The 23,606-nt window shown below is 37.7% G+C and overlaps 1 protein-coding gene and 2 long non-coding RNA genes across 3 annotated transcripts in view; all 3 read right to left on the reverse strand.

Moving 5' to 3' along the window:
* LOC140947446 (uncharacterized) overlaps nucleotides 1-6,452 on the reverse strand; it is a 6,666-nt gene extending 214 nt beyond the window's left edge. Inside the window, exons 1-4 of the long non-coding RNA XR_012166968.1 lie at nucleotides 6,328-6,452; nucleotides 3,710-3,771; nucleotides 1,529-1,550; nucleotides 1-43 (exon numbers count right to left, since the gene is read on the reverse strand). The exon at nucleotides 1-43 is cut by the window's left edge and continues 214 nt beyond it. This is a non-coding gene — a long non-coding RNA (uncharacterized lncRNA). The remainder of the gene's footprint in view (nucleotides 44-1,528; nucleotides 1,551-3,709; nucleotides 3,772-6,327) is intronic.
* Nucleotides 6,453-8,463: 2,011 nt separating this feature from the next.
* Nucleotides 8,464-14,272, reverse strand: LOC140947724 (uncharacterized). The gene is made up of 4 exons (XR_012167000.1): nucleotides 14,206-14,272; nucleotides 12,227-12,288; nucleotides 11,488-11,509; nucleotides 8,464-8,689 (listed from the first exon to the last, which is right to left on the reverse strand). It is a non-coding gene; the product is annotated as an uncharacterized lncRNA (long non-coding RNA).
* A 5,324-nt stretch (nucleotides 14,273-19,596) lies between these two features.
* LOC140949022 (integrase/recombinase xerD homolog) lies at nucleotides 19,597-21,215 on the reverse strand. The gene is made up of 2 exons (XM_073398278.1): nucleotides 21,122-21,215; nucleotides 19,597-20,210 (listed from the first exon to the last, which is right to left on the reverse strand). Exons 1-2 carry the CDS (start codon nucleotides 21,213-21,215, stop codon nucleotides 19,597-19,599), a joined length of 708 nt encoding a protein of 235 aa, XP_073254379.1.
* Nucleotides 21,216-23,606: the final 2,391 nt, after the last annotated feature.

Raw genomic sequence — 23,606 nt, forward strand, 5'->3', positions numbered from 1 at the left:
GTGGCACAGCTTTCACTTAGACAGCAGCCAGGAGGACCTAACTCTGCAATAAAAGAAGAAAACTAGTGTTACATAACATATCGCTTAGTTTGCATAACACTTGTGGGAAATAGTAACACACCTGACCTTTTTTTTTTTGGTGTTTCTATGTACTTTAGCCTCTTTTTCCAAAGCTTGTGTTATGAAGTTATGGATCATTGCTTCCCAAGTCTTATTACAACAGCGTTAATGCTTTTTAGGGACAGAATGAAGAACAAAAACCGAATCATGTGTATGAAGGCTTAACTCATCCACAGCTTTAGTGGATTTCGTTGAGAAGAACCGTTTCTGTTATCTTTGTGAGACATAGCAAGCAGTTTCCTATCCACGATTGCATTCATTTAATTAACTCTTTACTCATCACTTAAAGTCACGTAACTCGTAGTATTCGCCTTGTAACGGTAAAAATATTTGATCAAAAATGAGTAATACTTAGTACAACTGTATTGTTAAACACTCAACGTAGATAGCCTATGTAGAGTCCCTACAAAACACTTATGAAATATCACGTACATAATTTATAGATTTAGCCAGGGCTAAAAGCGAAGCTCTCGGTAATATTTATAGGTTGCTCAAACTTAATATAAAATCTTGTAATGCTAAGCGGCGAAGCCAACGAGAACTGTGAAAAACAACAATATGTCTAATTAGCAAAAAACAACTTTGCGGGTTATTTCTTTGCCGTTGTTTTGCGCGACTACAACTTGAAACGTCAAGAAACTTCCTTGTTACACGTTTATGAAGGAAATGTCGTACATGTTCTTGTTCACTTTTTTCGCTGCCGATCATTTTTTGCTTGGGAGCCGCTGGCATTTCTTATTTTCTCACCGCCGCTTCAAATTCATGTTGTTCTTCCAACAAAAAATGGCTCCTTATCTCTCACTTTTGCTCTTCATCAACCTCGTCCCCAGGGCGCTTTTCCCTGGGGACGAGGTTGGCTCTCCATTGCTCTTTTTCTCGTTGACCTTCGCTGGCCTGTCGCCTATTTTCTCTTTTTCGCTGTCTTTCTCTTTCTCTATATTCCAAATTTGTCGACATGATAATTAATCTAAGCTTACTACTTTAAACAACACCTATACAGAAACAATTTCCACTTTCCTTTTTCGTCTTTATTGAATCTGTAAGTTGTCTCTTCTTCACAAGACGTGGGTGGCTATGCGATTTCCCGCCAAAATAACATCGAGTTGCATTTGGGTTGCCATACCTGTTTATTGAGGTAGTTATTTTATATTGGTATGCCAGTGGTGCGGACAACGTTCCCGCGGACCCTTCCTCGCCCCGCCACCAATGTTGAGCAAAACTTTAATGTTTGTGCGCGTAATTTTTCTGTTATATCCCAATACTGAATAGCGGGGACGGGGGATATTTAGCAAAAGAGAAAACTCTACTGTTAAGTTGTTCAACCTTCCCCACTACTTTTGTCTGGGATTGTAGTTAAACAGTCGTGTGTCAAATATATAAGGATCTAACGAGGTAAACCTCTACTTACCTAAAAGTCTATGTCCATCAACCTGTTGAAATAAACAAAAATAAGAATTACGTAAATCTGGTTTGGAAACACATCATCGTCAGTAAAAAAAGGATAAAAACAAAGAAACTAAAAAAAGGCTGTTTTCAACTTGTATGAAGTTGTCCTATTTCTATGAGTTATGAGTAAATAGATTTCTGAGTGGTAAATGTCAGATGACAATTACATGCATTTTACATTTCATTTTTTTGAGTAAAGATTTTTAACGCACGACGTAAAGTTGAGTCCATTTAATTCACTCCAAACATGTTTTCTCCAAAAAAGTACGATCCAAATGATTAAGCCATATATAGCTTCGATTCAAAACAAATAAATATTTCTTCCAAGATCAAATTTACAAACAGCAGAGACAGAATTTGTAAAAATATAATTGAAACCCCCGTTTTAAGAATCTTCTTCCTTTTTTCCCGATGCATCTGCTTTCTTTTCTTTTCCTTTTTAAATAATTGTATTTGCTCGAAACAAAAATAATATCAAAAATAACTACGAATACATGTTCTTTTAGCTATTCAAACTATTTTCTATTTTCAAAGATAATAATAATGAAGAGTACAGCAGTACAGTGTAGCTTAAAGGAGTATGTATTATAGAGATGACACTAGCATTCACATATCTAAAGAAGTTTGGCCCATCTTTTTTAAAATTGCGGCAAGCGGTTACATCTAAAAGCTATGGTGAGAAGAATATCAATTTTGTTATTGAGACGCAATAGAAAACTGTCAAAGTCTAGGACGCCGTTGCGTATGCTGGTTGGAAAAACAGTATATTTGGGGACAATCAAACAGTAATTAATAACTTCCCAGTTATTTCACATCTTTGGGTCAACCGTATAAAATAGTGTTTTCAGATAAAGTCAGTTTTTGATTAAATTTTTCTTGCCACCAGTTAGGTAAACAAGTCCAAAGAGAAGAGAATACACCACAAGTAATTAACAATGTTTTAGGGATTGACTCTCAAGGTTACATAAAAGACAAACATCAGTATTAGTTAAGCGCGCGTGGAAGAGGCTAGATTAAGTAGGTAAAATATTGTGAATAATTTTGACATGGAACATGATCAATTTTGGTTCTTTCAAGATTTTGAACTCAAGCATGTAGATGTTAGGAACCTCTTCTTTGGTGAACCCATGATTTAAAATTCTGCCTTCAGCAGTGGGTGCCGAGAAGCTTTTGTCAAGTCTGATGGGATAGGTTTCCTTTGTGGAAAAAAGCTTCAAGGATGTTTCGCACTTTTGAGATTCACCGTGCTCGATTGATTCACCGTGAGACGTAGTGCCCTTTTCCATTCAGTTGGTATGGTTCTTAAAAGGCGGTATTAAGTGAGAGGAAATTCAAAGTTCTATTTTTCTCTTATTTCTGATAACGCAAGAAATTTAAGGTTAGCATTTAAAAGGTCTTCGATGCAACGAATCCCATTTATAGACCAGGATTTTATATAGATCCGTTTTCCATCAATACATATGTTACGGCTGTTCCAAATTATTATTATTATTTTTTTAAGGAAATTGCTTGTCACAGGTTAGACTCCTAAAGTCATGCCAGTTATTTAAAATGGCGTGATAGAATTCCGGGAAGTCCTCTAAGTTGAGTAGCTTAGGATCGTAATCGCATTCGATGAGGAACTCTAGACCTCCGTATTGGCTGAGAACTTGATAATCTTTAAGTTATTAATTGTGTCTATGAGGGATTTAGATACGGTCAGTATGAGGAACGATATATGAGCTTAGACAACGGCCTAGTGTCTTGACAATATTGATTTTGCAATTAAAGTTAGCTTTCTTTCTTCTAAGTGTCTTTTTTCTAAAGAACAGACCTTTTCTTTAAAATTAAGGGTGTTGGCTTGCTTTAAGTCGTACGAAAAGTGTATGCCAAGGGTATAGACTGGTTCTTGGGCCATTTATGCATCTGCTCTCTGGGCTAAGCATTCCTTTACTGTCTTAAGCAGTATTATTTTTAGTCACTCATTTCCTTGACTAGTTCTTTGACCAGTTCTCAGGTAATTTAGCTGAGCGTCGTAATTCATCTCCATTATGGTAATGTTAAGGGTCTTATCTCGCCTGAATTGCCCGTTTCATCTCCGACACATACTCAGATCGAGAAAGAAACATCCGTTGCTGGAAATAACTGAGTGGGTATGACCTACCGGAGAAGCTTGAAAACACGACAATAAAGCCACGATCACAATAACAGCAACTTTCATCGTTTCTAAGGAATAAAAGATTTCTTCAATCAAGATAAGCACCCGAATCATTAACCCTTTTAACCCTCGGACGTACAAGGGGGGGAGGATGCAACCACCCCCCACCCTCCCCACCCCCCTCAATGGATTTTTTTCTTAGAGGATAAAACATCAGCACCTGACATTTCAGTAGCCGTTCGTTCATCCCTTGCACAGATTTTGAGACAAGTTTAGTGATGGTCAGTTGCTATGGTTACGAGATATGACGTCTTAAGTAGCAGGTGGTCAAGCCAATATTGGGTGAAAATACATGTTTTCTCAACTTTTTTCAACAATAAAAGTAAATCTTGTGGATAAAATCATGCAAAGTGCTTATTTATATGTTATTTTTTATGTAAAGCACAAAAATTACCATCCAATTAAAATCCAAGATGGCGGCCACGATGGTGACCATTGTTGGTGACGTCACAGGCCTCCAGCACCGCCACCACCCATAAAATATACCTCTCTTCGTTAAGAAGATCAAAGGCTTTCCGCTAAAGGTAAGATCGTTTCAAAATACTGAAACATCTAAAACTCCGGAGAGGGATTCCATCCACTCCCCACCCCCGTACCACGGTGGGGGTATGATTTTGCGCGACGTCTGAGGGTAATGACTGTGCGGACGTTTGGGGGGGGGACGTTTCAGGTCCTCGAACTTTAAAGTTGAATAAATTAAATGACTGCCGACCTTAATAGCAGCCTTTCCTATAATTCATCTGCCAACATTTTTAAGTCTTCGTGACGTGTTCGTCATTATTGGCTTAACCATGGCTACCCGAGTTTTGACAGTCATATTTTGAAAAAAATCCATTGAATTATAAACTCAAAATACATATAAAACATCAATTTATTACATTCATTTTTAAGCATTAACTCAATTCAGGCTTTTAAGGTGTCTTTGTGGGAAATCATGGATTTGAGATGACCAATGACAAATATCAATTTCAATTTATAACAACGTTCATTTCTCTTATAATTTCATTACTGGCAGATTTATTTCGCTTCGAAAGCATCTTTTTCAACTATTTTTCAGGAGAAAAAATGCTGAAATATGTATTCCGCCGGTAAATAGGCGAGTTTCTTATTCCCGGGCGGCCTAGGACGTGTGCTTGTTTTTGCGCGAAAGCGAGGCTAATGCGGGTCACTTCTCACCAAGAAGACAAACAAACATGAGAAAACTGCGGATAAGCTGCAGAAAAAAAGGAACATTTGGAACGTTCAAAGGTTTTGGGGATCTCAAAACGTACTTACAGGCTTGAAAAATCGTTGTTTCAAACAGCAAAAGGAAAACCAGCTCGTCATCACTAACAAAAACAACGAGCCCAACCAGAAATTGACAGAAATAGTGGTCGGTGCCGGAGTGAGTTCAATGATCTTTAATGAGAATGCAAAGATGGTTTCAAAATCTTTAAACAGCGTAATACACTGAAGCTATTTTAATGTTATTTTCAGTGCTGGATAAAACGTATTTAAGCCATACCTTCCAATGGAGTGTACGTACTTGTCGAGAGCCTGCAAGTTAAACTGGAACCGTCTTTTTAGTTGACATGTTTTTGTAACGGAGTGAATGCAAATTTGAAAAACTAAATAAATAAATAAACCGACGGGGCAGACGTTCTGCATAAATTCCTTGCACTGTAAGGAAGTTAAATCGGTTTAAACGAAGATGATAAATACCATAAGTTCATTAATACAAAAGCTTACAGTTTTATTTTAGCTTACATTATTTATCAAAATACTCAGTCCCATAAAGAAAAACGTACGCACACTTCACTCGACAAGAACTCGAACACAGAATTTTATACAGACGATCGATATACTGATCAGTTTAACATGGGAGTTTAATAATTAAAGGAATTAAAATATTGTCATTTTAACAAACTTTGCCCTTTTCAAGCTTAAAAAGTTTACTTCTTCTTTTGGCTTCGTCGCTTTTTTCCTTCTTCTTTTGAGTACGATCAGCTTTTCCCACAATTTTGTTGTTTGCAACAGATATTCCTTTGGCTTACTGGTAAAATTTAAGCTTTAAAATCTTACTCTTTTTAAGGTTTCTATCGTTTTCCAGAGACTCAGCGACAAATTACCTACGTTTGTTTTTGTTTTTGCAAAGACGTTGACCCTCATTAGCCTCGCAATCGTGCTCTTCCCAGGGCCGTCGGGGAATACGAAACTTGCCTATTCAACAATAACACGTCACGATGACGTCAAAAAATGAAAGTGAAAAAGAACAAGAGAACGTTAAATTTTGCTTAAGTTACGCATCATGAATTCTTCAATTTATTGCCTCCTGTGTAAGTGTAGGGCATCATTCGTGGCGTTCGTTTTTCGAAAGACCCGAAAAGCCAAGAAACCCAACGCTAGTATTACGACAGACTTCATGACAACTACACTTCACAAAAATCGCGACGATGTTTGACAGTTCAGTGCTAAAAAGTACTGGGGCATAATCTGTATCTCGAAAAAAGACATTAAAAAAATAAACCTAGACCGGTTTGTTTTACATTTTACACAAATACAGATTGGGACAATCACTAAAATACCTTGGTAGTCCAGATTACTCACTAAAGGCGAGTCGCAACCGGATTGTAGAAGTGAGCAGGATACTATAGGAGCAATAAACAGGGTCCTTTCGAAGTACTTATATAGCTTTCCTTGTGACTGCGCTTTGTCGACAGCAGTTGACTCGGCAAAAACCTTGCGTTAAATAATGACCTCATTTTCAGGTTAATGAGCTATTAAAGGCACACTACAATGCAGGTAGAAATACGTTTCCTTGAAAATTTTAATAAAAGACGGTGACTGACGGCGATATGGTAACTGAGTTTGAAAGCAGCTATATTTTTGCGGTAGCTAATTGGGTCCAGGAAGGATAATATGAATGGGCCCATATTGACCCAAACGACTAACAGTTGTGGAATATTTGGCCTTCGTCATCGAGCATTATCACGTAATGCACACTTATGAAATCAATATTGCGAAATTAAAAGTTATGAATTAAATAAACTATCGATACGGTTCAGAATATGAAAACCACAAGTAAGAAATGTATTATATTTATTCGATAATTAGGAGGCAAATGACCCTGAACATTAAGAAAATGACTAAGCGTAATTTAGATTCCGCAAAAGTAGAGATGTTTGAAATATCAACCAGTCGACCTTCTTGTAAACTTCCTAGCGTTTGTGAGCGTTACTTCTGCAATTACGTTCCTTTTCTCTTCTTTTTAATTTTTTCTTTTATTCTTTTTTTTTCTGTTTGCCTTTTTAAGTGCATACCTTTGTTGTTTACTGCCAACCTAACATACATCATCAAGAGCACCATGATAATATATAGATTTAACCAGACGCAAACCATGACAGCTGCACTCTTCAGACATTTAAATGAACAAGGATACAATTCCATGATAATAACAGGGATTTCAAGTCACGTACGTTATTTGTTGCTCTCTTTGAGTCTTTTGTGGAGCAAAGACCTCTATTAAAACATCCATGCGATGGTCTGTATTTTTTCTACCTCAGTAGCAAACGGAACCGAAAATTTAAACATCTGGTCCAAACTAAACCAATGGGCGAAAATACCATAACTCACATAATGAAAGTAGCCGTAGCTGGTACTAGCCTTAAAGAAATTAAGAAAAAATTTACGAATCATTGTGCAAAAAAAACAACAGCCAGGAAGCTGAAGAAAGCAAAGATTGTAAGTTCAGAACATATCGTCAATGTCACAGGCCACAGAGGTATAAATTTCCTTAACGACTACGATGAAGCCGACGAAGAAGAGCTACGATGACTCTTGCAGTAGGCCAAATGAAATAATGAAAACTCCAGCGCTGAGAAAAAGCAAATATTATATTAATACTGGCAGTTTCCGACATCACAACAACTGTGGCTCTACTCACCCATCGATAGCAGCGTCGAAAGAAAACAAATTGCCTCCTTCATTTTCGGGTTTTAAATCTCAAAAATTCTTCCATGAATCCAGCTATGATGGGGTCTCAGGAACAGACAATGATGTACAGTCGTTAAAAAACCTTAGCAAGTGTCTTTCATCTTTGCCTGCTCGAAGCGTTCTCCTGATTTCAAAACGGCAGTATACTTCCAGTACTTCTTGGAAACGCTTCTTGTAAACGCCGAGTTCTCATAATCGAGGATGAATTTAAAAACACTTACTTTTGCTGAATATTGTAAAGCAAGTTATCTTCAGCAGGCTGGTGACCACTGAAAAAATCCTCGCACATTTCCAAGTTCTTAGATGAATGATTTTGAAAGCGTTGGTCTCGAAAAAGTTTGAACTTGACAAACTAAGGTAGTAGTCTGTTTCAGCCAATCAGTTGAATGAACTAAAAACGCGCGCGCTGTCAAAATTTGTTGTTGTAGTTATGTTTTTCGTGTATATTATTAATAAGTAATCACATGATTTTTCTCGTGCAATTTGGAATAAATAAGCACTTGTAAATTTTTCAAAGACCACAAAGTGCACTCGCCCTACGGGCTCGTGCACTTTTGTTGGGCTTTGAAAAATTTACTCGTGCTTATTTATTCCAAATTGCACTCGAAGTCATGTAATTACCTATACTAATTGACCTGCCGACACTTTTTCTCACCTCGTTAAAAGTCAGAGCAATTCGGTATTTTAGCTGGTTTAACTATTTTTTTAATGTTTTTTGAGTACTTAAATTTACAGTTATTAAAAAATGTATTCTCTATTCGATCAGACTGTTGTGTGTCGTTGAAGAGTAACACCATTGAAAGACATTTTCTTTCCAAATTTAAGGTGCAGTAACGCATTCATATCCACAGCCACAGGCGCAAGGTCTGCATACAGGTGTTGAGCCAAAGCAATTGGAGACGGCACAAGTGGGACAGCTTTCACCACTTTGACAGCAACCGGGAGGACCAAAAACTGCAATAAAAGAAGAAAATTAGTGTTACATAACGTATCGCTTAGTTTACATAACACTTGTTGGAAATGGTAACACAGCTGACCATTTTGTTTGGTGCCTCTATGTACTTAAGTCTCCTTTTCGAAAGATGGTGTTATGAAATTATAGATCATTACTTCCCAAGGCGTTAATAATTTTAGGGGCAGAATGAAGAAAAAAACCAAATTATGTGTATCAATGCTTAGCTCATCCACAGCTTTAGTGGATTTCGTTGAGAAGAACCGTTTCTGTTATCTTTGTGAGACACAGCAAGCAGATTCCTATCCACGATTGCATTTATTTAATTAACTTTTTACTCATCACTCAAAGTCACGTAGCTCGTAGTATTCGCCTTGTAACGGTCAAAATATTTCATCAAAAATGAGTAATACTTAGTAAAACTGTATTTTCCTTATTTTATCTTTTCTCTCAGGCTCCCAGCGAGGAGATATAAAGTGCCGCCTTTTAACCATGTCCATGTGTTATCATGAACCGTTATGATTAAGTTAAAAGATCACGCGAGTGAACAAATATACCTATGGCTGATAAGCATAGGATGATACCAACGGGCAGAAAAATGTCACATAGGATCGTTTGACACTTTTTTGACATTGAAAATTTTCAAATACTCAGGGGGTTGTCGAAGATGTGTTCAAAGCATAAAATAGCCAGGCATTATCTCTCCCTAAGATACCTAGAACGACGTAAATTTTCCCCGAAAGTAAAATCTCCAAGTGTCGTTTAATTATGGTCACGTGACATGAACGAAAAATTGAAAAAGAAGGAAATTGGCCCATTGGTGACGAATTTACTTGTACTGGGATAAATAAATTGGTGTTTCTGATAGAGGATAAACATACCTAATTTTTTACGTTTGGAATGAATGTACGCGAAGTTTGGATTTAAAGTTTTAAATAATTGAAGATTAAATTCGGGCATTTAAAGTTAAGTTTTCCCTCATAATTTGTTATTGAAGTGCAATGGACGGTCATTCCTAAAGTAAAATGTGAGAAATGTTTGATATGAATAAGAAAAATGACATTGCTTGATTTTCAAAACCCGCCACCAGTTTTTCAACTATTTAAGAAGTTTAGAAAAATGGTCACGTGACATATATATCTTACACAGGTAAACTCATTAGCCCAGGCCTTAAACTACTTGAGTATTTATGTGAAATTCACCCAATTTGAAGAAAACGCGTTTTGTGACGTAATCAGGAACAGAAATTCGTATGACGTTATATAACACTTTTGATCCACCGAACACATCAAATGTGATTCTACTAGGTTTCACGACTGAGACAAACTTATTCTTACGACTGAACTACGAGCTTGATGTCTTTAAATCTGCTTGTGGTACTCTATATTAAACAACCAGGCCTTAAGACACTTGTAGAGGCAAAATAGGCGTTAACGTAGTACTATTAACCCTTGTTCATACCAGTGAATATAATATTCCCACCGTGGGACAAGGGCTGTGCGTGGAGTTTCAATACCTATGGGTTTTTTAAGCGCATCATGAAGTTTTATAAAAAAAATCAATGTTAAACACTCAATGTAGATAGCCTATGTAGAGTCCCTACAAAACACTTATGAAATATCACATACATAATATATAGATTTAGCCAGGGCTAAAAGCGAAGCTCTCGATCATATTTATACTTTGCTCAAACTAAATATAAAATCATGTAATGCTAAGCAGCGAAGGCAACAAGAACTGTGAAAAACAACAATAAGATTTGATTAGCAAAAAACAACTTTGCAGGTGCAGCACAATTTTTTGAACATTTCTTTGCCGTTGTTTTGCGCGACTACAACTTCAAACGTCCAGAAACTTCCTGGTTACACGTTTTATGGAGGAAATGTCGTACATGCTCTTGTTCACTCTTTTCAATGCCGATAATTTTTTCCTTGGTAGCCGCAGGCATTTCTCATTTTCTCACCGCCACTACAAATTCATGTTGTTCTTCCAACAAAAAATGGCTCTTTATCTCTCGCTTCTGCCCTTCGTTGCTCTTTTTCTCTTGAGCTTCGCTGACCTGTCGCCTATTTTCTCTCTTTCTCTGTCTTTCTCTTTCTCTTTATTCCAAATTTGTCGATATGGCAATTAATCTAAGCTTACTACTTTAGACAACACCTATACAGAAACAATTTCCGATTTCCGTTTTCGTCTTTATTGACTCTTTAGTTGTCTCTGCTTTATAAGACGTGGGTGGCTATGCGATTTCCCGCCAAAATAACATCGAGTTGAATTTGGGTTGCCATACCTGTTTATTGAGTTATTTTACATTGGTATGCCAGTGGTGCAGACGTACGGCGGGCTGACGGGCGGACGGTCACGTGATTACCAAAATTTCTCGGATCGGTAGATTACCACATTTTCTTTGGTAAGCGGCTACGCTCTCGTGGAGCTCCGCGATAATGAGATACTGGATACTGACCTACAATCATCGTCAAAAGTGTTGGGAAGGCTGCTTTTTTTCCTTTTCTTCCCCCGCCCCTGGCGCAATGTTGAGCAAAACTTTTATTAATGTTTGTGCGCGTAATTGTTCTGTTATATCCCAACATTAAATAGCGGGGAGGGGGATATTGAGCAAAAGAGAAAACTCTCTTTTTTAAAGGATTAAAATGGACTACTTTTAAGTTGTACAACCTTCCCAACTACTTTTGTTTGGGACTGTAGTTTAACAGTCGTGTGTCAAAGAAAACTTTAATTCCATATATAAGGATCTAACGAAGCAAACCTCATCTGCAAGCGTTCATTGGAAACTTCTACTTACCTAAAGGCTTATGTCCACCAACCTGTGGAAGTATACAAAAATGAGAATTACGTAAATTTGGTTTGGAAGCACATCATCGCCAGTAAAAAAGGATGAAAACAAAGAAGCTAAAAAAAAAGACTGTTTTCAACTTGTACGAAGTTGTCCTGTTTTTATGAGTTATGAGTAAAGAGATTTCTGTGTGGAAAATGTCAGATGACAATCACAGGCATTTACATGTTATTTTATTTTTTAAAGATTTTTAACGCAAAAAGTACAATCCAAATGTTTAAGCCATATATAGCTTTGATTCAAAACAAATAAATATTTCTTCCAAGATCAAATTCACAAACAGCAGAGACAGAATTTGTAGAATAATTGAAACCGCCGTTTTAAGAATCTTCGTTAGCTTTCTTTTTATCCAATTTTTGAGTGTTTTTTCTAAAGAACAGACCTTTTCTTCAAAGTTAAGGGTGTTGGCTTGCTTTAAATAAGTCGTAGGAAACGTGTATACCAAGGGTACAGACTGGTTCTTGGGGCCATTTATGCATCTGCTTTCTGGGCTAAGCATTCCTTTACTGTCTTAAGCAGTATTATTTTTAGTCAGTCATTTCTTTGACCAGTTCTCAGGTACTTTAGCTAAGTGTCGTAATTCATCTCCTTCATGGTAATGCCTGAATTGAACATTTCATTTCCGACAAGTACTCCCATCATGAAAAAAACATCCGTTGCTGGAAATAACTGAATGGGTATGACCTACCGGAGAAGCTTGAAAACACGACAATAAAGCCAAGATCACAATAACAGCACCTTTCATCGTTTCTAAGGAATAAAAGATTTCTTCAATCAAGATGAGCGCCCCAATCATTAACGCTTTTAAGACCGTCCGGAAGGGGGAGGGGGTCGTTTCAGGTCCTCGAACTTTAAAGTTGAATAAATTAAAATGACTGCCAAACTTAATAGCAGTCTTTCCTATAAATTATTGGCTAACCACGGCTACCCGAGTTTTGACAGTCATATTAGAAAAAGAAAAACCATTGAATTCTAAGCTTAAACTATATATAGCATCAGTTTATTAAATTCATTTTTAAGCATTAACTGAATTCAGGCTTTTTGAGATGACCAATGACAAATGTCAAATTCAATTTACAACAATGTTCATTTCTCTTATGATTTCATTATTGGCAGATTTATTTCGCTTTGAAAGCATCCTTTTAAACTATTTTCAGGAGAAAAAAAGGCTGTAGTATGGATTCCACCAGTAAAAACGCGAGTTTCGTATTCCCGGGCGGCCTAGGACGAGTGCTTGTTTTTGCGCGAAAGAGAGGCTAAAGCGGGTCACTTCTCACCAAGAAGACAAACAAACATGAGAAAACTGCGGATAAGTTGCAGAAAAAAAGGAACATTTGGAACGTTCAAAGGTTTTGGAGGTCTCAAAACGTACTTACAGGCTTGAGAAATCTTTGTTTCAAACAGCAAAAGGAAAACCAGCTCGTCATCACTAAGAAAAACGAGCCTAAACAGAAATTGACAGAAATAGTGGTCGGTGCCAGAGTGAGTTCAATGATCTTCAATGAGAATGCGAAGATGGTTTCAAAATCTTTAAATAGCGTAATACCCTGAAGCCATTTTAATGTTATTTTCAGTGCTCGATAAAACTTATTTAAGCCATACCTTCCATTGGAGTGTACGTACTTGTCGAAAGCCTGTAAGTTAAACTGAAACCTTCTTTTTAGTTGACATGTTTTTGTAACGGAGTGAATGCAAAATTTTGTGTATTTGAAAAACTAAATAAATAAATAAACCGACGGGGCAGACGTTCTGCATAAATTCCTTGCACTGTAAGGAAGTTAAATCGGTTTAAACGAAGATGATAAATACTATAAGTTCATTTATACAAAAGCTTACAGTTTTATTTTAGCTTACATTATTTATCAAAATACTCAGTCCCATAAAGAAAAACGTACGCACACTTCACTCGACAAGAACTCGAACACAGAATTTTAGACAGACGATATACTGATCGGTTTAACATGGGAGTTAAATAATTAAAGAAATTAAACTATTGTCATTTTAACAAACTTTGCCCTTTTCAAGCTTAAAAAGTTTACTTCTTCTTTTGCCTTCGTCGCTTTTTTCCTTCTTCTTTTGAGTACGATCAGCTTTTCCCACATTTTTGTTGTTTGCAACAGATATCCCTTTGGCTTACTGGTAAAGTTTAAACATTGAAATCTTACTCTTTTTAAGGTTTCTATCGTTTTCCAGAGACTCAGCGGCAAATTACCTACGTTTGTATTTGTTTTTGCAAAGAAGTTGACCCCCATTAGCCTCGCAATCGTGCTCGTCCCAGGGCCGTCGGGAATAGGAAACTTGCCTATTCAACAATAAACGTCATAACGACGAAAATGAAAAGTGAAAAAGAATAAGAAAACGTTAAAATTTGCTTAAAATTCGCATCATGAATTTCTTCAATTTGTTGCCTCCTTTTTTTCAAGTGTAGCGCATCATTCGTAGCGTTCGTTTTTCGAAAGACCCGAAAAGCCAAAAAAGCCAACGCTAGTATTAAGACAGACTTCATGACAACTACACTTCACCAAAATCGCGACAATGTTTTACAGTTTAGTGTTAAAAATTACTGAGGCATAATCTGTATCTCGAAAAACGGCATTAAAAAAATAAATCTAGACTGGTTTGTTTTACATTTTACACAAATACAGATTGGGACAATCACTAAAATACCTTGGTAGTCCAGATTACTCACTAAAGACGAGTCGCAGCCGGATTGTAGAAGTGAGCAGGATACTATGGGAGCAATTAACAGGGTCCTTTCGAATTACTTATATAGCGTTTATTATGACTGCGCTTTTTCGACAGCAGTTGACTCGGCAAAAACTTTGCGTAAAATAATGACCTCATTTTCAGGTTAATGAGGTATTAAAGGCACCCAACAATGCACGCAGAAATACGTTTTCCTTCAAAATTGTAATAAAAAACGTTGACTGACGGCGATATGGTAACTGAGTTTGAAAGCAGCTATATTTTTGCGGTAGCTAATTGGGTCCGGGAAGGATAATATGAATGGGTCCATATTGACCCAAACGACTAACAGTTATGGAATATTTGGCCTTGGTCATCGAGCATTATCACGTAATGTACACTTATGAAATCAGTATTGCGAAATTAAAAGCTATGAATTAAATAAACTATCGATACGGTTCAGAATATGAAAACCACAAATAAGAAATGTATTATATTTATTCGACAATTAGGAGGCAAATGAGCCTGAACAGTAGGGAAATGACTAAGCGTAATTTAGCTTCGGCAAAAGCAGAGATGTTGAAAATATCAACCAGTTGACCTTCTTGTAAACTTCCTAGCGTTTGTGAGCATTACTTGTGCAATTACGTTCCTTTTCCCTTCTTTCTCATTTTTTTGTTTATTCTTTTTTTTTCTCTTTACCGTTTTAAGTGTATACCTTTGTTGTTTATTGCCAACCTAACATACATCATCAAGAGCACCATGATATAATGTAGCTGGCAAAGGGAAATACAGCAAGCTCTGATGAGCTCTCTTAAAGTTCCCCAATGATTTCTTCACTTAGTTGATGAAAGGTGGCATAATGAGTTTCACTTTTTATATAAATCAGGTATCAAAGAGAAATATCACCTGATTCAGTGTACTTCTAAGTGAAATGCTTTATACAGTCAGCTGCTTTATCTTAATTACTTTAAATCATTTGGTGAACTACTGCATATAATTGCCCCTCTATACTGAAAAGGAAATTTTTAGTTTATAATTTGTTCTTTTAAAATACATTTGTATTTTTGAAGCTGATCTTGTATTATAGGAGTGTATACTGTCGTTTGTTTCGAAGTAGCCATTAAATGCTTCAGCAAGTTTGCCATAATAATGTAAGTACATATAGTTTGCTACAAGGTATAAATTGGTGAAAATATGAGAGATGGTAATTTTTTTTAAGCTCGTTGAATAAATGTGCAGATGAAATAAGTAGCACGTCAAGAGCAATAAATTTATTGCATAGGTATTCATTACTTTCAATGACTTTAACAAAAGTTTCTAGTTGTTTCTCGAAAACTTGAAAATCTCATATGTCTTACTACTTTCTTTTGTGTTATTCTATTTAGAGGTGTGCGTGCTTTCTTCCATTTTGAACATGGTAAAAGGCTGGGAGTCCTGAAAAAGATTCCTTCAATTACCACATATGATACTGAGGTTCGTAAAAGAATTGTTTCAGTGGAGTTATGACATTTGCAAATTTGCCAAAACCGTGAAAGACCATGCAATATCCTGGAGACACGATTGTGGAAAGAGAATTTATTTTGTATTCAGGATTTTTATTTCAAATTTTAACCTTCCAAAATCCTTAATGCAAGAGGGTGACGTTCCATGATTCAGATTTGTGATCGAGCTAAAAAAAATCTTGAATTGAGGATTTTGAAGCGTTAAAATCTTGAATTCATGACTTAGGAAGCTCAACTCGGAGCTCAGATGTAGTAAATCACCCCATGATCAGTTTGTCATTGCCCTTGGAAAGGGCGTAGTTTTAATGAGGTCATGATCAGGCGAGTTCTTGTGTGTCGACGTCAACGTTTTATATTTGTTTGTCTAACACCCTTTGCGTCAACGAAATTATTACTTGTAAGTAGTCTGCAACTAATGGGGGGAAATATTGTGTTTAGGATCAAATGATCTAGAATTATACATGTTTCCGGCATTATATCGGTTTTTAAGCTACATTACATTTCATTGTTTGTCCTATATTGCGGGCTGGCAGCATAGATAGCCTTTTTAGCCAACTGACAATCAATAAGACACAGAAGTTTGGTTTAAATCGACAATTATGGGTGAACAGACCTGGCTGTGCGTGATTTTCCTAGTACAGTACTAGAATAGATGGTCTTATCACTGTGAATATTTAGCGTGATAGCGTTATAAGTGCAAGCCTCTTTATTATTCCTTCAGCGGGATAACCGAGTTGGTGCTTGCTGTCAATTCAAATCAAACAAGTTTCTTTCTAACAGGCTACTTTAACGATGTGAAGGTCACTTCACTATCAAATTTTTATTAACAGTACTTGATTGACGGTCAAAAACTGCTGTATTATTGTTGGAAAGGTAACACTAGTAACAAAAAGTAATAAAAGCATCAAGGTCTCCGTCTAACAGTCATAACAACTGCCGTGAAAGTTGACATCTGAGAGAGCTATATGTTGCTGTTATAACGACAAAAAAAAGACATTGAATTTTTACAATCTAAAAGTCATTCATGCCTCCGTGTTGCTCGGAAAATTAAGTTCTACGCTAACATGACTGTCAGTAGAAACAAAATGCCTTTATTTTCCCTTGTCTTGAAAGTACTTGACATTTATTAAGTATTTTTTAGGACTTCTGACACGTAGGCCAATCTGATTAAATGGTATGGCAAGCAATATTTAAAAGGTCCTTATTCCCGCTAGTAGTTACAATATCGGCTGGTTAGTTTAAAACCTTCTTTCGGTTGTGATGGTGATAGGGACCGATTTGAAGGCAAGTGTTTTGTAACCCTTCTTCATAGATTAAATTTGCTAAGAAAATTCCTTTGTCCATATTGTCCTTTGCTATCGATGCCCATTTTATCATGTTTCTCAGCCTAAACAATAAATTTCCGGGAAATGGGTAGAACAGCCAATAATTCCAAAGGAATTATTGGCTGTGGAAGTCTGCTACACCGCAGCTGATACCACCTGCACATTACCAGCATTTTTAAGCCCCATCGCTATAGTGCAAAACTAACCTTAGCTAAAATCAATGGTGATATAAAAAGGTTATAACCGATCACGACCAAACAAAAAGGGGCAAAAGGAGTTCAGAGGTGGTTAGGTACTGGTTTTATACCTCTGTCATGGCACCAATTGATCGAGCCTAAAAAGTAGTGATATGTCATGAGCCTCCTTTCATAACTTTCCGTTTGCTATGTAAACACGTCAACAAATGGACTTGTAGTTTTAAAATACCTCATATAAAGTCTAGTGTCCCTCATGGAAATTGATGTCAGAACTCTAGACAACGGTCACTATGGGACTAGAAGTATGTGGCCCATATAGCGAGGTGAGGCTATTTCTTGATTGCATGCATCGTTAACCTGGTTGATTCTTCCGTCAAATTCCTAGCAGGAGCTGATTAATGGAGCCACGCTTGTTATTTCCCTTATTACCCTGAAAGTGAGTTTCCACGAAGGCTTTTTGCCGAGTCACCTGATGTCAACAAAACGCAACAAGCTATGTAAAAACCTATAAAGGCGCTGTTGATAGCCCCTGCAGTATCCCGGTCACTCCAGCAATCCGTTTACTACTTGTCTCTTGCGAGCAACTAAGGTATCTGTTGACTGCCATCGATATTGTTTGTTTTCTTTTTCTTCTTCTTCTTTTTGTTTCTTTCATTTGGATTTTATGGTGGTTATGTGTGTCTTAATGTACACCTGTTAATCTTTATTTCTGGACATTTCGGCCAATTCAAAATATCCCTACGTTTTGGTACTTAACTCTTAAAAAAATTCTTTTCTTTCTTTCAACATTTTTTTAAATGTGTAGTTATAGCTGTCATGAAGACCGTCGTAATCCTGACTTTGACTCTTGTTGTGGCGTGTTTCATGCTCTAGCCGATAGGTAATGTTGTTCCCTTGAGTTCTTTTACGTGACGTAACTCAGGCAGCATTAGCTTTTACAATCTTTTTTTATTGGATGAGATTCTTGTGATATACGGAATAATCTAGGTGGACGGAATAATTACCAGCCGCTGTTGATATCAATTACCTTATTAATGCCTACTGTTGGAGAAAGATAGTGAGTGAAACGTATAATAAAGTTTCTTTCTTATTCAATGAAAAGAGAGGCTTCCCAAAAGTTTTACGGGATCGGGATTCGCTCTATTTGAAGGTCGAGATTCTGTATTAGGCACAATGAAGTCACAGTTCATGCCACAACCTAACTTGCTGCCTGACCTGTCGAACTACTTCTGCAACCGGCCATCTATTTGAGTATTATGAGGACAAATTGCCTGAAACGAAAGCTAGAACCATTTAAACCTCTATTGAGCGACCACCTTTATCAACCGTTTAACTCCCAAGATCTGATTAGCAATTCTCCTTTATATTCTAATTCGCTACCCCGCTCAAACGAATATAAAACATTTATCATGTAACAAGCAACCTCAATTGGGGTGTGTCAACACGAGCCGTGTGCGACCCTCTTTATTATGCCTTCATCAACAGAATGGATGGAAATAATACAACAAACAGAATGAAAACTCGGAAATGTAAAAATTTACAGCAAGAAAAAGAACCCAACAAAATGATCTAAACTATGCTCGTATAACAATGATTCATAAAAAACGTGCTAAACTTGTCATATAGCAGCATGCAAAAAACTACGTCTAAGAGAAGCCCCTGGTCACTGGGTATTTAATTTTGAGGGCGTAGGGACGGTCGTAAGACGCGAATGAATATAAATGCGAACAACTCAAATATATAGCCTACCGCTAATGAAGCAACAGAACAGCATACCATGTAACACCCCAAAGAAAAGGTTACATAACCCATGATAAATACATTTATATTCTAATTCGCTACCCCGCTCAAACGAATATAAAACATTTATCATGTAACAAGCAACCTCAATTGGGGTGTGTCAACACGAGCCGTGTGCGAACTAAAAGAACGGGAAATACGGAAAATTAAATACCCAGTGATAATGAAACCGACAACAATGAATTAACACTATCCTTAATGTAACCGTCTTTTGCCTTGTCTGATTTCCAACGGCCGTGTCTTTTAAACAATCTGTCAGGCACTCGAGCATTAGCAGCAGCGGAGGCGCCTCCGGCCCTAAGGCTATGGAGACCGTAGCCTTGCTTGGGAAGGCCGATGGAATCGAAAGCGCTAAGCACTATCTCCCGCGCTCTAGTATAAGACAAAGGAACAGACCCGCGCAATTTATAAGCTCCGGTACTGCGAAGAAAAACAAGAGGGCGAAAAATGAACTCTTCGCTGTCTGCTGAAAAAGAAGCGGCCACAAAATATTGTTGAACTAATAAATAAGGACATGTATGCCTTTAAAGTTTTAGCGATAACAACCTAAGCCCCATCCCTGTAAACGTCAGTCTTACTTCGATGAACAAAGATTCTCATAAAAGAATCTTCAAACTGAAAATCACACCTGCGTAACTGAACCAACTCGTTAAAGCGAAAAAACCCTGCATAACCTAAAACGCACAAAGTAAGCACTCGTAAATCAGACAAACTAGCTGAAGACGATCCATACTTAGAAAATAAAAGCTGAATAGCCTCGGGGGTCACAGGCTCTTTCTTTTTAACAGGGATACTGAGAAGCCTCTTAGCAGATTCTATTAAAGTTAAAACTAACGAGGAATTACAGGGGTCGGGTAGACCTGCCAAATCATGCACCCACTTGAGCCCATAATGGACTTCGTCAATAGTACTGCAAGAAGCAGATTCTTGAATCAAGCTAAGAAAGAACAATGAAACGTGCACACTAGAAGCGGGAAATATAACAATTTCTTTAAACTGAGAAGCCCATTTTCTCCACGGATTGAAGCCCTTTTCGTACTTCCTCGCGGTACTGTCGGCTTTGGATTTAAGAAGAACTGCGGGGAGATCTTGAACCAGTGCCCGGAGTCGCCCGTCTTCAACCTGTTGAAAATTAGGTTGCAAGGCATCTTTGAGAACTTCTACGAGGATAAGAACAAAAATATATGGCAAAATTCCTCAGTACACGCACTGGGAGTCAATACAGCAATAAAAAATGGACGCTTGGTAATGCCTCTGACCGGATGCAAAACTATTTAAGGCCGAATGGGCCAGCTCAAAAACGACGGTAAACAAGCCACTCGGCGAGCTAGTTTCATGCGAAACGAGGACAAATGAACCGACGAGCGGAATAAAAAACACGCGAGCCAACATAAAGCCACTCGGCTTGAAAAAAACTAAGGCCCCTTAGCGCCAATTCTGACTGCCAGCACCGCGCTGTTAAACCTGTCTAAACCAATGAGTGAATCTTTGTAACACCCAAGGGCAAAAATCCCTGAGGGGTCGGGAAAATGAATGTACTCAAGGACGTACGGTCGGAATTGAACAGCATTTGCGAACAAGAAAGGCCAAAACACATTAGACGGCCAATAAGGGACGACTAAAGTACCAACCGCACCACATACAAGGAGATGCTGAACCGCCCTAGTAATGCAGTGGACGGGAGGGACTAGCCAATTATTCTCTCCATTCCACGAGATTGAAAATGCATCAACAGCTTCAGTGCCGGGTACGCGAAACCTAGAATTGAATCTGGGAAGATGGGCGTTGGCAGCATTCGCAAACCTGTCGACTGTATGTGGGCCCCAAAGGTGGTCCAAGTGTGCGAAGAACTCGGGGGTTGTATACCAGTCATCGAAGTCTACAATGTGGCTAATCGCATCAGCACAAGCATTAAGTTCCCTGGGAACACACTGGGGAATAAGTGTAATATTGTAAGTTCGACAAAAATAGAAAATATCAAGCGCAATAGAATGCAATTCTGCACTAGGACTCCCTATCTCCACAACACGAACGGCCCCTTGGCTGTCAGAATGCCACTTTACACACTTACCCCGAACCGAGGCTTTGAACGCACTTAAGGCAAATTGTATAGCCTTAAGTTCTCTCCAGGTAGAGCTCTTAGCTGCTTCGCAAGCAGTCCACATACGATGGGACACCTCATTAGTGCCCACAACAAAAGCCCCGCAGGCGACGTTGCTAGCGTCCGAATAGCTAAACAAAAGGGGAGCATTATAAGGCAAAATGGGTCTCGTATTAAGACTAACGATATTGTTTTTCCAGGAAAATATTTCAGAGAGGCAATCATTATGAAGCCCGATATTAAAACGGGAATCCCAACTACGGCGGGATTCTATGACCTTGTAAAGAAAACGGGTTTTGAGACTAGTCAGGTTACCCAAAACTGGCGACATGGACATAACATGACCTGCGATAACGGCACAATCCCGAGCCTTAACATAAGGTGCGGATAGAAGAAATTTTCAATCTGGCCCCGGTTCCTGGAAAGCAGATTAATCTATCCTCCGATTAGCGTCAAATCCACGATTAAATTTCTTATTCCTCGGATAACTAATCGTGGGTTAAAAAGGAGTTCCTGAAAGCGAAATTATCCCACGATTAACTAATCCCAGATTAGTGCTAAATGAAAACCGGTTTAACGAGTTTTTCGACCGCCTGCCTCTAAAAAAATATGGCGCGAAAACTTGGCGCGGATTGCGGGGCCGGTGAAGAAAACAAAATGGCGGAAAGTGAGGTGAAAAAACTTGACGTAAAGGAAAGAAAAAGAAAACCAAATTTCTCACCGCTTGAGATTTCCGTAATTACAGAAAGTGTGAAAAAAAATATTGATGTGATCCAGTCAAAGCTGACGAATAATATAACCAACAAAAAAAAAGTCAAGTCTGGGAGGAGATTACCAAGGAGGTAAATGCTGTTGGCCGAGCGAATCGCTCCGTCCAAGAAATAAAAGACAAGTGGAAGAACCTCCACTCAACAGCCAAAAAAGAATTTAGTAATTACAAGAAAGAGTACAAGAAGACTGGCGGTGGACCTCCACCCAAGCCCCCTTCCCAGTCAAGTGAGCAAATCATAGAAATTTTTGAGGACACACCCGCCTTCTCCGGACTGGGGGGATTTGAGACTGGTGGCGGCGAAGGGCTTGGTGAGAAAGCTTATGTAAATATTTCATTGTTTTACTGGTCATGTGATTTCCTAGAAAGCTGTAGCTTTGTCCGCCATTTTTGGTATGTTTTATCTGGGAACCTTTCGTGGAGCATTTTAAGATAAGTACTTAAGTTTTTAAATTATTTTGCAGAGTTTCCTCCCCATTTTCTGCCATTTTACTTTGCGAAATTACCAACTCGATGATCCCCGACAGCAGCAAAAACGGGGTTAACTTCGGTGTAAGAACCTGTGAACTTTGTTTTTCTTGGTTCTGTTGTGTTATCTTCTTTGAATTCTCTCTTACACCGAGAAACGTTCGAATGTAGGCTCTGATGAACTCGTAATTCGAGAATAAGAATTTTTTCTCCTTTGCTTTTCAGTGAAAAGCTTACTTATTTTTTTTTATAGTCAAGCTTGCATTAATGTTTCGAAGGCAAGTTTTATTTCGATGTAACAACATAGGAACGGGTCAACAGCGAAGGAAATCTCAATCGCAGTAATAGAAGGACTTGAAAAAAGGCCACTGAGTGCTTATAAAAAACATCAATACAAGCTTACGTAAATATCCTATCTTTTTCAACATTTCACCTATAGTTCAAATTTCTGGTGCTGAATGCACAACATTTTCTTGAATTGAATATAGTAGAACCAGCTGAAGCAGATATTGTGGAAGACCAACAAGATTTACCAACGCTATCGAGTGAAGATATGATGAAACTTGGTCTGATAGCACAGGTTAAGGAAGATCATTCACCGTTGCCACCAAATAGAAAGAGACGAATTTCACAAGCTGATATTCTGGAAGAGCAGCAAAAGGCATTAAAGCTGCAACAAGAAATGCTAGAGCTAAAGAAAACAAAGCTTCGAATGGAAATTCTTCTTATCAGCAAAAAACTGGATGATGAAGATAAGGAAAACATCCCAAATTGAATGCAGGATATTTTTTATGAACACTTTATATTGATATTGGGATTTTACATTAGCTTACAATGTTTTGTAGAATGTTTCAGATTCTACATAAATTTCAAGTATATTTTTTCATACACAAAATCTTGTTTATCCCAGTTATGGAAATAATGTCTCTGTGACCAGTTACATAGTAATATATTTCATTTTGATTCAAATCCATTATTTTATATTTCATTTTGATTCATTTTCCATTATTGTATCACAAAATACTTAACACCAGCTTGACAGGCATAGTAGCTGTATATAGAATTTTTCTTATTGCTACTAGATATATATCACCTGAGTGAGATAGGGTGGGGGTCACACAGTACTAATTACATTTCCTCCAAGAAAAATTACAGGTGGAATTGAGTCTTTTGTTTCTTGCATTCTCCTTTCATTTTTATTATCCATGTAAAACTGAG

The sequence above is a fragment of the Porites lutea genome, chromosome 9, assembly GCF_958299795.1.
Source record: "Porites lutea chromosome 9, jaPorLute2.1, whole genome shotgun sequence".
In the NCBI taxonomy this organism is placed as follows: Eukaryota; Metazoa; Cnidaria; class Anthozoa; order Scleractinia; family Poritidae; genus Porites; species Porites lutea.

Excerpts from the sequence above, each read along its gene's own strand:
- LOC140949022 (XM_073398278.1), bottom strand. The coding sequence starts at position 21,215 with ATGTGGACTGCTTGCGAAGCAGCTAAGAGCTCTACCTGGAGAGAACTT. Across the intron at positions 20,211-21,121 it reads GTTCAAAGCCTCGGTTCGGG|AAGTTCTCAAAGATGCCTTG; the intron begins GTAAGTGTGTAA and ends TTATCCTCGTAG.